The 17,814-nt window shown below is 43.5% G+C and overlaps 1 protein-coding gene across 2 annotated transcripts in view; it reads left to right on the forward strand.

The window, feature by feature from the left end:
* MYO1D (myosin ID) overlaps window positions 1-17,814 on the forward strand; it is an 87,287-nt gene that overhangs the window by 34,531 nt on the left and 34,942 nt on the right. For both annotated transcript variants that reach the window (XM_083147471.1, XM_083147472.1), the window contains 2 exons: window positions 16,578-16,786; window positions 16,965-17,058. In XM_083147471.1, the coding sequence (XP_083003597.1) occupies window positions 16,578-16,786; window positions 16,965-17,058 (303 nt within the window). The remainder of the gene's footprint in view (window positions 1-16,577; window positions 16,787-16,964; window positions 17,059-17,814) is intronic.

A 17,814-nucleotide genomic window follows, 5' to 3' on the forward strand; every position in this document is an offset into this window, starting at 1 on the left:
GGATGTGTAGTTCCTCAACATCTGGAGGGCCGCAATTGCCCAGCCCTGCCCTAGTGGATGGTAGGGCATGAAATACCGCCTGTCGGCACATGTTGGCTCAAAAAACAGTGAAACTCATGTCGACCTAATGACTGTCGACCTTGGCCCATGTCGACCTTGGGGCCAGTCGACCTTCCGGGGTCGACTTAATGACTGTCAACCTAAGTCTGGTCTGACAAATGACCATTTCCCGGTAAATAGTGTAGTTTTCAAATTGTTAGGAAACAGAAGGACTGCTGCAGATTTCAGAGTACCCCTTGATAAATTAGCTATATAGTAAAATGTTGTGGAAATCCTATGAAAACTAATGTTTTATTGAGTACACACTGCTGATTTAGTCATAGCACCTGTCATTTCACACACTTCTCCTCCTTCTTACATAGGAGAATATTGTATCTGCGCACATTACGGCACAGATACCACTTCTCCCCCATAATGACCATTCGTGCGGTATCTGTCATTAGGTCAACACCAAAATGTCAACATGCACAAAAAACGATATTGAAAGTGGTCGATACAAGCAAAAGGTCGACATGAGTGCACAATTAACCCCTTCACGACATTTGACGTATATATACGTCATGGCCGGGAAGTACTTCCCGACACATGACGTATATATACGTCATGACTTTAAACTGTCACTGCGTCTCGAGACGCAGTGACAGAGGGACGATGTCTGCTGTCCCTGACAGCAGACATGTCCCTGCATGCCCAGGGGGGGCTGCGATGCCGCCCCCCCGTCGGCGATCGCTGTGATTGGCTGTTCAGTGTGAACAGCCATTCACAGCGTTTTCCTGTGTTACCAGCGAATCAGACGCTTGGTAACACAGGTGTCAATCACCGCCGGGCGTCAGGGGGCATGAGGGGGTCATCGGTGACGATGACACCTCACCCCACCCTCACCCCACCTGCCCCCAAGGCTGTGATTGGTCCGTGGGACCCACGGACCAATCACAGCCAAGGCGCGACATTTAAACTACCGGTGACTGCGCTGCAGACGCCATTCCGGTCTGGAGTAGCGTGCAGAGCGGTCACCGTGCCTATCTGCCGTGATACTGACCTGATCCTTGCTCATACTTACCTGATCCTTGCAAATACCTTACCTGATCACTTGATCACTGCTTGTAGCGTGCTGGACGCTTCCTGGATCTGACTTCCTGAGACTTCCTGCTGCTGCTGCAGTGTGATAGAGAGATAGAGAGATAGAGAGAGAGAGATAGAGAGAGATAGAGAGATAGTGACAGAGAGAGCTATATTTTGTGTCTGCTACCCCCCCTTTTTGGGGGTGCAGGGGTTTTTTATATATAAATAACTGTCGCTGCTGCTGCTGCAGTGTCATAGTGATAGATAGTGAGAGATAGTGATAGATAGTGATAGATAGTGAGAGATAGAGAGATTTGTGTCTGCTACCCCCCCTTTTTGGGGGTGCAGGTTTTTTTTCTATATATATAACTGTCAGTGCTGCTGCTGCAGTGTCATAGAGTGATAGATAGTGAGAGATAGAGAGATAGAGAGATAGAGAGAGATAGTGACAGAGAGTGATAGAGAGTGTATATTTTGAGTCTGCTACCCCCCCTTTTTGGGGGTGCAGGTTTTTTTTTATACATATAACTGTCAGTGCTGCTGCTGCAGTGTGATAGATAGTGATAGATAGTGATAGATAGTGATAGATAGTGATAGATAGTGAGAGATAGAGAGAGATAGTGACAGAGAGTGTATATTTTGTGTCTGCTACCCCCGCCTTTTGTGCTGATCACTATATCTGAGGTGATCAGCAACTTTTTGGGGGCGCAGAGGTTTTTTTTTTTTTATATATACCTGTCAGTTGCTGCCAGTTGCACCAAAGGTTGTGCACCTGCTGCCCCTCACTGGTAATCAGTGTCGCATCACTGATCACCTTTTTTTTTTTTTTGTGGGTGCTGTGTGGTCTTTTTTTAATTTTTTTTTTACACACACTGTGATTTTGTGGGTGTCCTGTGGCCACTGTGCGCTGATCAGTGACGTACATCACTGATCAGCTTTTTCGGCACAGGGTTGATCTATTTTTTTTTTTTTTATCAAATTCCTGTTGCCTTTGAGCGCTGTTCAGTGACAGACGTTACTGACCAACATCTGTGCTCAATTTTTGGCGCAGGACCTTTTTTTTTGTTTTTTTAACCCCTTCAATTTTTTTTTTTTTTTTAACCCCTTCAATTTTTTTTTTTTTAACCCCTTCAATTTTTTTTTTTTTGTATAAAGTATTTTTTTTTTCTGCACTACATACACACAACACACTACATACCCCCCGGGTTGAAATAAAGTTTGTACCCCCCCCCTACACTATACACGTGTTGAAACATTTCACTACCAGTAACACAAAAATAAAAATGTCATCCCAAATGTCATCCCAAATGTCATCCCAGTCATCCAGAAGAATGTATTCAGTGGAGGAGGCATATGCCATGCTTGCTTCTGATTCTGACACAGCCAGTGAGGCAAGCGGGGAATTTGAAGGATTCGTCTTAAGCTCCTCTTCCTCCTCTGGTGATGAGGGACCCCCTCAAAGACGCCCCCGTAGAGCAGCTGAGACCCCCCCCCCAATAATTGATCTCGTATGGACCCCACCACCAGACAATTTTGAGCCCCAGGTTCCTGAGTTTTTGGCCATGCCAGGAATCCAATTTGATTCCACAGGTCTCAGAGAAATTGACTTTTTCAAATTATTTTTCTCTGATGATTTTATAAATTTAATGGTGGACCAAACTAATTTATATGCCCAGCAGTTTATTGCTCAAAACCCCACGTCATCATTTGCTAGGTGGACCCCTGTAGATGCAGTAGAGATGATGACGTTTTGGGGTCTGGTGTTTCATATGGGCATAGTAAAAAAGCCACAAATTAGGCAATATTGGAGTACAGATGTTCTGTACAGCACCCCATTTTACCGTATGGCCATGACTCGGACTCGTTTTGAGGCAATCCATAAATTTATACATTACACCGATAATGCACAGTGCCCACCCAGAGATGATCCCACCTTTGACAGGCTATTCAAAGTCAGGCCGGTCATTGATCATTTCAGTGCCAAATTTGCAGAGCTGTACATCCCTGATAAATGTATTAGCATCGACGAGTCCCTTATACATTTTAAAGGAAGGGTTAAATTCCGCCAGTACCTTCCCAGTAAGAGGGCAAGGTATGGCATAAAAATGTATAAGCTGTGTGAAAGCACCACAGGGTACACCCACAAGTTTAGGGTATATGAAGGGAAGGATTCAAGAATTGAACCGCCAGAATGCCCCCCCTCCCTCGTAGGTGTTAGTGGCAAAATTGTCTGGGATTTAATGCACCCCTTCCTGGATAAGGGTTATCACCTCTATGTGGATAACTTTTACACCAGCATCCCCCTGTTTAAGGCCCTTGGTTCAAGAGGTACAGCAGCTTGCGGTACTGTGCGCAAGAACCAAAGAGGCCTCCCCAAAACGCACATTGCCCAAGTAATGAGAAGGGGTGAAAGCAGGGGAATATGCACCGAAAATATGTTGTTGGTCAAATATAAGGACAAGAGGGATGTCCTTATACTGACAACAATTCATGGAGACAGTACCACCTCCATCCCTGTACGAGGTACCAGTACCCACACCTCAAAACCAAATTGTATCCTAGATTACAATAAGTACATGGGCGGAGTGGATCTTTCAGATCAGGTACTGAAGCCGTACAGTGCCCTGCGGAAAACAAATATCTGGTACAAGAAGCTGGCTGTGTATATCATCCAGATGGCACTGTATAACGCTTACGTGCTATTCCGTTCTACCGGCCAGAGGGGGACATTTATGCACTTTCAAGAGGAAGTCATAAAGGGCCTAATATTTGGGAACCAGCAGGCAGAGGGCCCCAGTACTTCTAGTACTGGCCCCCGTATTGTACCAGGGCAGCATTTTCCCAACGAAATCCCCTCCACTGCAAGAAAGGGCAGGACACAAAAAAGGTGCAAAGTTTGCTATAAAAAGGGAATAAGAAAGGAAACTATTTTCCACTGTGAAACTTGCCCCGACAAACCCGGCCTATGTATAAAGGAGTGTTTCAAAATATACCACACATCGATGGATTATTAGGTTCATCATTTCACCGTCCATCGGGGGTCTTGCTAATGCCACATAGCACCCACCATTCATTCCACCAGAATCTGAGCTGCAAAATCCAAAAATTACTCCTTCCCTTCTGAGTCCTGCCATGCACCCAACTGGTATTTTTTGTTCTCATGTGAGGCATTGCCGTACTCTGGAGAAATGGGGGCACATATTTTGGGGTGCTTTGTCTCCTTCATTCCTTGTGAAAATGAAAAATTTTGAGCCAGAAGTACATTTTTGTGTAAAAAAATGTAATTTTTCATTTTCACAGCCCAGTTGTACCAAAATTGGTGAAACCCCTGGGGGTTTGAAATGTACACTATACCCCTAGATGAATTCCCTGAGGGGTGTACTTTGCAAAATGGGGTCACTTGTGGGGGGGTTCCACTGTATTGGCAATGCAACATAGCACCCACCATTCATTCCACCAAAATCTGTGCTGCCAAATCCAAAAATCACTCCTTCCCTTCTGAGTCCTGCTATGCGCCCCACTGGTATTTTTTGGTCACATGTGAGGCATTGCCGTACTCGGGAGAAATGGGGGCACAGATTTTGGGGTGCTTTGTCTCCTTCATTCCTTGTGAAAATGAAAAATTTTGAGCCAGAAGTACATTTTTGTGTAAAAAAATGTAATTTTTCATTTTCACAGCCCAGTTGTACCAAAATTGGTGAAACCCCTGGGGGTTTGAAATGTACACTATACCCCTAGATGAATTCCCTGAGGGGTGTAGTTTGCAAAATGGGGTCACTTGTGGGGGGGTTCCACTGTATTGGCAATGCAACATAGCACCCACCATTCATTCCACCAAAATCTGTGCTGCCAAATCCAAAAATCACTCCTTCCCTTCTGAGTCCTGCTATGCGCCCCACTGGTATTTTTTGGTCACATGTGAGGCATTGCCGTACTCGGGAGAAATGGGGGCACAGATTTTGTGGTGCTTTGTCTCCTTCATTCCTTGTGAAAATGAAAAATTTTGAGCCAGAACTGCATTTTTGTGTAAAAAAATGTAATTTTTCATTTTCACTGCCCAGTTGTATCAAAATTGGTGAAACCCCTGGGGGTTTGAAATGTACACTATACCCCTAGATGAATTCCCTGAGGGGTGTACTTTGCAAAATGGGGTGACTTGTGGGGGGGTTCCACTGTATTGGTGCAACATAGCACCCAACATGTATTCCACCAAAATCTGTGCTGCAAAATCCAAAAATCACTCCTTCCCTTCTGAGTCCTGCCATGCGCCCAACTGGTATTTTTTGGTCACATGTGAGGCATTGCCGTACTCGGGAGAAATTGGGGCACAGATTTTGGGGTGCTTTGTCTCCTTCATTCCTTGTGAAAATGAAAAATTTTGAGCCAGAACTGCATTTTTGTGTAAAAAAATGTAATTTTTCATTTTCACTGCCCAGTTGTACCAAAATTGGTGAAACCCCTGGGGGTTTGAAATGTACACTATACCCCTAGATGAATTCCCTGAGGGGTGTAGTTTGCAAAATGGGGTGACTTGTGGGGGGGTTCCACTGTATTGGTGCTTTGGGAGTCTTGATAATGCAACATGGCACCCACCATTCATTCCACCAAAATCTGTGCTGCCAAATCCAAAAATCACTCCTTCCCTTCTGAGTCCTGCCATGCGCCCAACTGGTATTTTTTGGTCACATGTGAGGCATTGCCGTACTCGGGAGAAATTGGGGCACAGATTTTGGGGTGCTTTGTCTCCTTCATTCCTTGTGAAAATGAAAAATTTTGAGCCAGAACTGCATTTTTGTGTAAAAAAATGTAATTTTTCATTTTCACTGCCCAGTTGTATCAAAATTGGTGAAACCCCTGGGGGTTTGAAATGTACACTATACCCCTAGATAAATTCCCTGAGGGGTGTACTTTGCAAAATGGGGTGACTTGTGGGGGGGTTCCACTGTATTGGTGCTTTGGGAGTCTTGCTAATGCAACATGGCACCCACTATTCATTCCACCAAAATCTGTGCTGCCAAATCCAAAAATCACTCCTTCCCTTCTGAGTCCTGCCATGCGCCCAACTGGTATTTTTTGGTCACATGTGAGGCATTGCCGTACTCGGGAGAAATTGGGGCACAGATTTTGGGGTGCTTTGTCTCCTTCATTCCTTGTGAAAATGAAAAATTTTGAGCCAGAACTGCATTTTTGTGTAAAAAAATGTAATTTTTCATTTTCACTGCCCAGTTGTATCAAAATTGGTTAAACCCCTGGGGGTTTGAAATGTACACTATACCCCTAGATGAATTCCCTGAGGGGTGTACTTTGCAAAATGGGGTGACTTGTGGGGGGGTTCCACTGTATTGGTGCAACATAGCACCCACCATTTATTCCACCAAAATCTGTGCTGCAAAATCCAAAAATCACTCCTTCCCTTCTGAGTCCTGCCATGCGCCCAACTGGTATTTTTTGGTCACATGTGAGGCATTGCCGTACTCGGGAGAAATTGGGGCACAGATTTTGGGGTGCTTTGTCTCCTTCATTCCTTGTGAAAATGAAAAATTTTGAGCCAGAACTGCATTTTTGTGTAAAAAAATGTAATTTTTCATTTTCACTGCCCAGTTGTATCAAAATTGGTGAAACCCCTGGGGGTTTGAAATGTACACTATACCCCTAGATGAATTCCCTGAGGGGTGTAGTTTGCAAAATGGGGTGACTTGTGGGGGGGTTCCACTGTATTGGTGCTTTGGGAGTCTTGATAATGCAACATGGCACCCACCATTCATTCCACCAAAATCTGTGCTGCCAAATCCAAAAATCACTCCTTCCCTTCTGAGTCCTGCCATGCGCCCAACTGGTATTTTTTGGTCACATGTGAGGCATTGCCGTACTCGGGAGAAATTGGGGCACAGATTTTGGGGTGCTTTGTCTCCTTTATTCCTTGTGAAAATGAAAAATTTTGAGCCAGAACTGCATTTTTGTGTAAAAAAATGTAATTTTTCATTTTCACTGCCCAGTTGTATCAAAATTGGTGAAACCCCTGGGGGTTTGAAATGTACACTATACCCCTAGATGAATTCCCTGAGGGGTGTACTTTGCAAAATGGGGTGACTTGTGGGGGGGTTCCACTGTATTGGTGCTTTGGGAGTCTTGCTAATGCAACATGGCACCCACTATTCATTCCACCAAAATCTGTGCTGCCAAATCCAAAAATCACTCCTTCCCTTCTGAGTCCTGCCATGCGCCCAACTGGTATTTTTTGGTCACATGTGAGGCATTGCCGTACTCGGGAGAAATTGGGGCACAGATTTTGGGGTGCTTTGTCTCCTTCATTCCTTGTGAAAATGAAAAATTTTGAGCCAGAACTGCATTTTTGTGTAAAAAAATGTAATTTTTCATTTTCACTGCCCAGTTGTATCAAAATTGGTGAAACCCCTGGGGGTTTGAAATGTACACTATACCCCTAGATGAATTCCCTGAGGGGTGTAGTTTGCAAAATGGGGTGACTTGTGGGGGGGTTCCACTGTATTGGTGCTTTGGGAGTCTTGATAATGCAACATGGCACCCACCATTCATTCCACCAAAATCTGTGCTGCCAAATCCAAAAATCACTCCTTCCCTTCTGAGTCCTGCCATGCGCCCAACTGGTATTTTTTGGTCACATGTGAGGCATTGCCGTACTCGGGAGAAATTGGGGCACAGATTTTGGGGTGCTTTGTCTCCTTCATTCCTTGTGAAAATGAAAAATTTTGAGCCAGAACTGCATGTTTGTGTAAAAAAATGTAATTTTCCATTTTCACATCCCAGTTGTACCAAAATTGGTGAAACCCCTGGGGGTTTGAAATGTACACTATACCCCTAGATGAATTCCCTGAGGGGTGTAGATTGCAAAATGGGGTGACTTGTGGGGGAGGTTCCTAACTTTTAGCACTTATGGTGCCTAGAAACCTACATGGTGCCTAAAAAAAAATCTCATAAAAAGGAGGCTCCAAAATCAAGTAGGTGCTCCTTCTATTATGAAGCCTGTGGTTTGGTCAACGTGCACACTAGGGCCACATATAGGATATTTTTGAAAACAAAAGAATTGGGGGAATCAATTTTTAGTCACATTTCTCTAGTAAAATCTACTGTATTCGTTAGAAAAATGTATTAAAATTGAAACTCTGCAAAAAAAAAGAAATTTTGAAATTTCACCTACACTTTGTTTTAATTCCTGTGAAACACCTAAAGGGTTAACAAACTTCCAAACTGCTGTTTTGAATACTGTGAGGGGTGCAGTTTTTGAAATGGCATCATTTATGGGGGTGTCTCACATACAAGTCCCTCAAAGTCACATCAGAACTGAACTGGTCCCTAAAAAAATCAGTGTTTGAAATTTTCTTGAAAATTTGAGAATTTGCTAGTCATATTTGAAGCCTCCTAGTGTCCAAAAAAATGAAAAGGAAGTTGAAATAATGATTGCTACATAAAGTAGACATATGGTCTTTGTTAGTTATTAACTATTTTGAGTGGTATGATTATTTGTCTCACAAGCAGAAAATGTGACATTTTGCATATTGCTAAATTTTCCATTTTTTCACGATATTTTGGTATTTTTCACAAAAAAACACAGACTGTATCGACCCAAATTTACCACTAACTTGAAGTACAATGTGTCACGAAAAAACAATCTCAAAATCACTGGGATAAGTAAAAGCAAAAAAAAGTTATCCCCACTTAAGTGAGACATGTCAGATTTGAAAAAAAGGGCTCTGTCATGAAGGCACAAACTGGCTCTGTCATGAAGGGGTTAAAAAAACAAAGAATCTGGGGAACTTTCTCATACTTAACCATCCACATGGACTCCAATTGAGAATGGTAGCATGGCGAGCAAAGTGTGTGATATGATGGGACAAGGTATACTATTTGGGGGTTTACATGCTCAGATGTCGACATTGACACCAAAGAAAGTGAAAAACTCATGATGACCTCTTCATGTGTATAACTTTTTGTCAGTGTCGACCTAGTGCATATTGACCTTTTGCTGTCGACTGTGCGCTTTACCACACCCCATTCGTACATTTACCCCACAGTAGATTATGTTTAATACATGTAATTACTAGGAGTGGTAACATTTAGATCTATTAGGAAGTTTTAAGAGACAGCTGAAGGAGGAACAACAGCGCAGTATAACATGGGAACGGTTAGATGTGAGCAGGAGTGTTTTTATATGCAGTAAAGATTACATGTCAAACACGTTCTTAGTGTGTATAGAAGTAGCAGCAAAAGGAGGGGCCCATATTCTTTTTTTTTACAAAGTAATTTTATATATAATGTATACATGTCATTTTGTAGACATTGGAGGTGGCCATCTTGTAAGCTAAGCCAATATTGGCAAATGGTGAGGTGATGGGGCTTAAATTATATAGATCATAACGCACAGCTTGATTGGAGGAGAGATTCAGCAGCTAAACAAGTACATTCAGTTATTTTTAGTATAGTACATTTGTTCCAGAGCTGCACTTGCTGGGGATGGTCAATAGTGCGTTAGGTGGTATGGTGTACCTTTAAGAAATATGTTGCTGGGACGCCGTACCAACCTGTGCCCCCCCCCCTCTTTTGTTAAGGATTTAACCACTTGGATGCCATTCTAGCACCGGGTGATGACTGAATATAACCCCCATGGCAATGAGCAGGTAACCACCCCCATGGCAATGAGCAGGTGACAACCCCTATGGCAACAAGCACGTAACAACCCCATGGTAAGGAGCATGAAACTCCCCGGGCAACGAGCATGTAACTCCCAGGCAATGAGCAAAAACCCTTGGCAAGGAGCAAGTAGCCCCAGGCATCAAACAAGAAATCATTGGCAATGAGCATGTAGGGTGTTAAGTCCTACTAGGGGCATTATGTGTGTAAGCGACACTACAGGGAGCATTATGAGTGTAAATGGCATTGCATGGAGCATTATGCGTGTAAGCAGCACTACATGGGGCATTATTCCTGTAAGTGGCACCAAAATCCCACATGGGGGCGGGTCAAAATGTTAATTAGGCCACTGCATGTAGTGCTGGGAAAGCTGGTACTGCAGGGAGAAGATGCAGAAATCTGTATCTTTTGCCATGAAACCCCAGGCAGGGAGTAATTAGAATCCTTACTATGAGGCATAATTTGTAAGGGCATTTTTGTGGGTGGGATTTGGAATGGTGTCAGCAGCATAACTTTGTGTGACATAATATGTAATAGGCATTGTGGTGTGTGGTATGATATGTAATGGGCATAAAGGCATGGGGCATGTGGTTATGCCCCTACTGCCACTCCCCTAGTTTTGTGTGACCACTCCCCTCATGAAACTTGACCATGCTGATTTTTGCGCGCAATCTGTACCAAGGTTGCAAATTTTGTTTTAAGAATTAGGTGGTTATGCAATTACCTGCAAAAAAAGTTTGAGGGGGATTTACTGTATATAATTATCTTAAATTAGCGGGTGCGTGATGGTCTTATTTAGCACAAGGAGAAACATCATGAAATATTGAGAAAATAAAATTTCTACTAATGTTTATTATCTTTTAATTGAATTCCCCTCTTAGAGGGTTATTCTGTTAGAATGATAATTTTAGGTATTAAAGAGGATAAGGCAGAAAAAAAAAAACCTTCCAGATATTTAAGGATAACAAGAAAGTACATGGAATACAGTATTTTTATTTTGTGTGTGTGTTTGTTTGTTTTTTTGTTTTTTTTTTGCTTACCTAAATTGTTATGGGAAACTGAATTATATATAATCCCTTTCCAGTTGAAGAAAAAAAAAATAGCCTCCCTGGGATTAGACTGGTGTCTTGGGAGAGTGGGCAGGGTACAACTCTTGTCTGGTCTTGTCACAGTGGAAAGAGGCTTTGAATAAACACTCATATACTGTGACAACTAAGAGCCCATGCTGTCACTCCAAGGTGCTTATATACTGTACAAGTATTTTGTGTTTTTCATAAATGCTTACTAGCAGGGGCATAACTAGAACTTTGTGGGCCCCCATAGCAAAATGTTAAAAGCCCCCCCCCCCCCCCCCTCAATCTTTATCACTACAAGAGAAAGAGAAAGAGAGAGAGAGAAAGGAAATTCATAAGAGACATAGGGGCAGATGTATTAAGCCTTAACCAGAGATAAATACAAGGGTGATGAGGAGAGGTAAACGTCCAGCCAATCAGCTCCTTACTGACTTTTTTCAAACTGAGGGGCAGATTTATTAAGCTTGGAGAAGAGATAAACTGGAGATAAAGCGGAGAAAAGGTAAAAGGAGATAAAGCATCAGCCAATCAACTCCCAACTGTCTTTTTCAAACACATCTGATTGGCTGGTGCTTTATCTCCTTTAACCTTTTCTCCGCTTTATCTCCAGTTTATCTCTTCTCCAAGCTTAATAAATCTGCTCCACAGACATGACAGTTAGCAGGTGATTGAGGGGGGCGTTTAGCTCTCCTTATCACCCTTGGATTTATCTCTTGTTAAAGCTTAATACATCTGCCCCCAGTGAGTAAGAGTGTTTTCATGGAAAAAGGGGGTGTGGTATAAGGGTCCGACGTCGGGATCCGGACTAGCCGGACCCAGACAGCCTGGTGAGCGCAACTAAGCCCCTTGCGGGCTCGCTACGCGAGCCACCTATTCTATTCTCCCTCTATGGGGGTCGTGGACCCCCACGAGGGAAAATAGCAGGTGGCCGTCGGGAACCCGGCTGTCAGTGTTTTGACAGTCGGGATATTGACGTCGGGACCCCGTCCGGCACCAGGAAAAAAGAGAGAATGAGAGAGATAGTGTTAGGGAAAGAGAAATAGAGGAATAAAACAGGGAGAAAGAGTGAACAGCAGGTAGAGGCATTGATGGATATATGGATGGACAGAGTACCATATGGGGGCATAGACAGATGGACAGACAGGAGGGGGCATAGATGGATGGATGGAAGAACGGAGCATACATGGACAGATGGCAAGGGGCATAGATGGACAGAAGGATCAAAGATGGATGGATGGGAGGGGGCATAGATGGAAAGAAGGAGCATAGACAGATATATACAGTAGAAGGGGGGCATAGACGGATGGAAGGAGCATAGAAATGTTGATGGGGCAAAGACATAGGGACAGGAGGGGGCATAGACTGACTGACCATAGACAGACGGATGGATGGATGGGAGGGGGCATAGGAAAAACAGACAGATGGAAGAAGCATAGACGGATGGACGGGTGAGGCATAGATGGGTGGATGGTAGGGGACATAGTGAAGTGGAAGGGCAGGATGGGGCACAGAATGAAAGATAAATAGACAGAGCACTATAGTTAACATAGTAGTTTACCAGGCAGATTCTGCTGAGGCTCCAGACTGTTAGCAGGGATTTGGCCCAGCAGATACTTAACTTTACTGCAGCCTGACCAGCAGCCCTCAGCACTCCACAGCGCTTCTCTCTCTCCACTTCTCCGGCTTCCACCTGCAGCAACCTCTCTCCACTCCTCGGCCTCCGTCTTCCCACTGCAGCGCAGCCTCTCTCCTCCTTGCAGAAGCTTCTCTCCCCGCTCCTCTGGCTCCCCCATGGAGCAGCATCTATACCCCCTCCTGCTTCGGCAGCAGCCTCCAACCTGCCCGCTGCCAGGCGCTAGGGATGGGCATCGACCATCGATGTTTAGAAAACATTGATGATTTATGGCCGATGCCGAATAGTTTTGACATCGATGGGGGAGAACCATCTATGTCAAGCATAAACTAATAGTTTAGTTTTGCTTTTCCCAGGGACACGGAGCATAGCTCCGCCCAGGACACCAATGAAGGCCCGCACCCATATTCTGATTGCCCCACAGGCCAATCAGTCAAAGACAATGGATGACCATCGATATGTAAAAACATTGATGGTCATCCATCGCATAGTTATGCACCAACGATGGCCATCCCTATCAGGCACCTGCTGTAGCACCGCTGGTGGAGTGCAGCTGACAGACTGTATAAATACAATCAGTCAGATACACACCGCCGGCTTGGCTTCCCTCCTCTGCCCTCCGCCCTCACCCAGCCGGCGGTAGCAGGGTCTGGGCTAAGTACTGTATAAAAAAATTGTAAAACAAAAAATGTAGATGGTGCTGGGAATTGCATTGGGCCGCCAGGCCCCATAACAGCTGCACCCCCTGCACCCTCCATAGTTACACCACTGCTTACTAGTCATGACAAATGTTACAACGACTTAATTTGTCAAAGGACATAGTAAATAATATGAATTAAGAGTTAACTACTTCACACTTTATTGACTTGACAGGGTACTGGACAGCAGTGCAATTTACACTACCATGCCGAAGAGGTTCTAGAACTGACAGCTCAAAATTATTGAGTCAATTGCTAGATCTAATCGCTATATTTTTTAAATACAAATATGTCATGGACTACTGCATGTATAATTGTTTACCTTACAGCATTTACCAGAATGTTTGCACTTCAAGGATGTTGAGCATGTGCAGTCTTTTGTCTATAGTTGGCACCTACGTCCACGTTGCCTAGTGACATCAGCAGTGCTGCAAAATGATGTTCTCACAGTCACAAATAATGATGTGTTTGTGACTTGCCTGTAGGGGACTTATCATTTAATAGCCGTAGTGTGTAAACGCAGTGCTGCTACATCTATTTTACCTGATCCTGTGACTCGACTCTCGTGCATGCCCAGCCTATTAGATCACACACTGGCACAGCCTGCACCCACACAGCACACTCATTCCTCCTGCAGGGAAGGTAATAAGTCACTGTATTAAAATCTCCAGGGAATGACTCCCCCCACCACCACACCTTAGTACAGGAAGGGAGAATCTCTAAACTAGCAGTATATGACCTACTGTACAGTATCTTGTACAAAAAAAGGTCTCTTCTTGTAATTCTATACATTCAGCTTTATATCACATTTTTTTGTTGACTTTCCCAACTCCCTCCCGTATGCTGATTGCTTATTGTTAAATGGACATGAATATGTTTCAGTAGAAATAATGATCAGCTGTACCGCCCCCCTTCCCCATGACACCACGAGGGAGATGTATCGATCATTTTAGAGCAATAACGTAGAGATGTTTTCCATTAGAACCAGTAAGTTTCTATTTGTTATTTTATAGATTGTGCCATAGAATGCAAACCCCTCAGTCATGTCAGGTGTGATAGCTGATGCAGGGGCAGATTAGGGAAGGGGGGCTGATTGGATGCTAGAGGAAAGAGTCCTGGCTACACGTACTTTCACTACTTTCCCCTCTGTTTTCTGTCCGATCTGCCCCATCCATCGGTAGGGCTCAGCTAATCATTCCTCCTTGTGCTGCACCAGGTCTCTACCTGTACCCTTGTGCACCTCTCACTTGGACCATGATGCTGCCTCTACCGTCACTAGATCTATCTGGCGATCACGTGGTCCTGGTGGTTTCTGTTGCTGTGGAGGCTGGGACTTGGCCCATGGTGATGCGGCACTAGAGGTGCCTTTGAAATGTATTTATTTAGAGTTTCTTATATAGCGCAGCATATTCCGTTGCGCTTTACAATTGGAAATATGGATGATTGGAACTGATTGGTTGGTGCTTTGTCTCTTTCCACTTTATCTCTCCGATGTTTAGTTCATCAGCCCCTGTGTTTTAAAAATTGCAAATGCTGTACAAATTTGACTGTTGATGTTTTTAAGCCATCAATGGTTAACCAGGGATGGCTGATTGTTTTGCTTGTGCATTCTTCGATCTTCAGACAACTGAAATAATGGTAGCAACAGAGCTACAACAAAAAAAAAAAATCCTCTTGCCTTCGTCAATATACCATCAATGGTTGCAAGACCATCCCTAGTTCACTTTACTCACTGTCTCCGTCACCTTCAGCTGGCTTTGGCTGGGCCTCTCTTTGGACATGCTCCTGCTGACTTTGAGGTATAAAGAGGCATTATATAAAATTTGGGAAAGGAAGTACACAACCTATTTATAGCCTGTGCCTCAAATCCAGTTACAGCTTCCCTCTGCTTAGCACTAGGCTAGCTTGCACGTTTAGACATTTCTGTTTTTTCCACATTGTACACAGAGTCTTCTGGCTACTCACAAGACGGAGTTATGTTTAAATCTTATAAGTGTATGTTTATGTTGGATGTATGAAGGATCATATGCTCTCTGGCTAAAATGTAACACTTTGTATTCTGTTATCCTACCCTACAAGAAAAAAATAGCTTTTAGGGTTTAATTAGATAGTAACCACAGGCTCAGTGATGCATTCATTGTTTGTAGTTTTCTTCAAAAATATTACAGATGTCCTCAATAAAGTTTGATTGGGGCGTGACGTGAATGGTGTCATTGTAGCCCTTCCCACCGCTGTGCAAAGCCTGGAATGCCAGCATTGCACAGTGGCGGCAGGGCCACAAGGATGCGACTGGCCACGCACACAAACATGATGTTCCATTGTCGGTCCCGCCCCTTTTTCATCTCGACCCCCCTGCCTCACTGAACTGGCTGCCCTCTCCTGGAGAGGGCAGCCAGTAAGTAGGCAACCCTGGTTTAATTGAACTAAGCATTTTTGTGTGTCCAAATATTTTTTATCCTATCATGAACATCACACAATGCTAGTCTTGGAAAGTTTTGGACGACCAGGATATCTTTATGTGCTCCCCTGGGACCAGCTGGGCCCTAGGCTGCCTTGTGAAATATCCGCCTCTGGTACCATGGTGGCTCACACTGTTCAATTTACACATTTACAGTATTAGGAGGCATGGTAGTGTCCTCTATCTATATGCATTACAATAGAATTATCCAGTGGTCAGTTCATGGTCAGTAAGTAATTATGTATAAATAGAGATTTGTATAATGATTTTGTCCAGTGATGAAGATGTTTGGTCAGTGCAGTTTTTATTTATATTGTAGAAGGGCTCCCTCTTTTGGTGACATGGTGAACTACTTCATGTTCAGTTGCTGAGCTTTAATATTAAACAATGGATAATGAACATCAGGTTATCAAAGCTGATATAGTATGTTTGTATTATAAATAGCAGGGGCACACTGAAGTAGATTCATATATTCTCAATTGTTGAAGACTTTGTAACATTGCTTTTTAGAATGTCAGTATATGTAAATTGTATTGTGTAGAGTTTAGAATATTATGCAGTATTGTGCAAATATAATATTCACTGAGGCAAATACGGAACAGGCAAATATAATTAAAAGTGCCTATTTATGGGCTAAGCAAATGTTCCTGATCTTACAGACACATTAGGAACAAATGACATCACACACATTTCATGATCAAATGTTCATAACTTCTTTGTGAATGAATAGGTTGTATACCAAATTATATTATTCATTCCAAGAAATTGGATATATCAACTCCCTTCAACTCGATTCACATACATTTATGTTTCTGTCGCTATTTGCTACAAATATTTGTCCCCAAAAGCCATTTTTATGCGACGTCCTGCTGTATAGAGCTATCTGACTGTAGGAATCATATGTTTTTTTATGTCTTTTGGCGCAGGTTTGAAAAAGGACGGATCTACACCTTTATCGGGGAAGTGGTGGTCTCCATGAACCCCTACAAGAGTCTCTCAATCTATGGAAAGGATACGATAGAACAGTATAAAGGAAGGGAACTGTATGAGAGACCCCCACATCTGTTTTCCATTGCAGATGCTGCATACAAGGCAATGAAGAGACGTTGCAAAGATACATGTATAATGATATCAGGTATTATTGCTTCTGCAGTTGAACCTTCTATTTATTCAACTCTTAAAGTCAGCATGTATTTTTTTAACCCAATCCAGTTTCCTGCTATTTCACTCTATCTCTCACCTCACCTCCTGTGATTAGCTGTACTGCTTGTGCTATATCCTTCTACCTAAGGATTTTGTTTTGTGTATTGCAGGGGAGAGTGGGGCTGGGAAGACGGAAGCCAGTAAATACATCATGCAGTACATAGCTGCCATCACCAATCCCAGCCAGCGAGCTGAGGTCGAGAGGTAAGTTTTGTCTAAAAGCGTGTTCACACTGCCCGAGTGAAGAACGCCGGTTTTACCCGGCATTTATATGCTGGGGACTGCACTGTTAAGGCTAATTCTCAGTTCTACCAGGTAATTTGCCTTTTAACACGGGTTGGCATTCCCGGGTCTCCAACCCTGGTAAAAAGCAGGGTTGGAGACCTGGGAATTTTGACACGGGTTGAACCTTTAACACTGAAAAAAAAAACTGTGTTTAAAAGGCAACTTACCGGGTCAACCCAGGAATATGCCTAGTAGTGAGAATGGGGTATAAGGCTGTATTTGTGGGCCTACTCCATAGAAGTTATAATACTGAAAAAATATAAGCTCTGCACTGCAGGAACTAATGAGCCAGAAAAGTAATTGCACTGCAGGGACTGATGAGCCAGAAAAGTAATTGCACTGCAGGGACTGATGAGCCAGAAAAGTAATTGAACTGGAAGGAATAATGATAGAGAAAAGTCATTGCACTGCAGAGACTAATGAGCCAGACAACTGCACTGCAGGTACTAATGAGCAAGCAAAGACATTGCACTGCAGGACTAATGAGTAAGAAAAGACATTGCACTGCAGGGACTGATGAGCAAGAAAAGACATTGCACTGCATGGACTAATGAGCCAGAAAAGTCATTGCACTGCAGGGACTAATGAGCCAGAAAAGTCATTGATCTGCAGGGACTGATGAGACAGAGAAGGAATTGCTCTGCAGGGAATAATGAGCCAGAGAAGGAATTGCAC

The sequence above is a fragment of the Crinia signifera genome, chromosome 6 (genome assembly GCF_055691185.1).
Source record: "Crinia signifera chromosome 6, ASM5569118v1, whole genome shotgun sequence".
Classification (NCBI taxonomy): domain Eukaryota; kingdom Metazoa; phylum Chordata; class Amphibia; order Anura; family Myobatrachidae; genus Crinia; species Crinia signifera.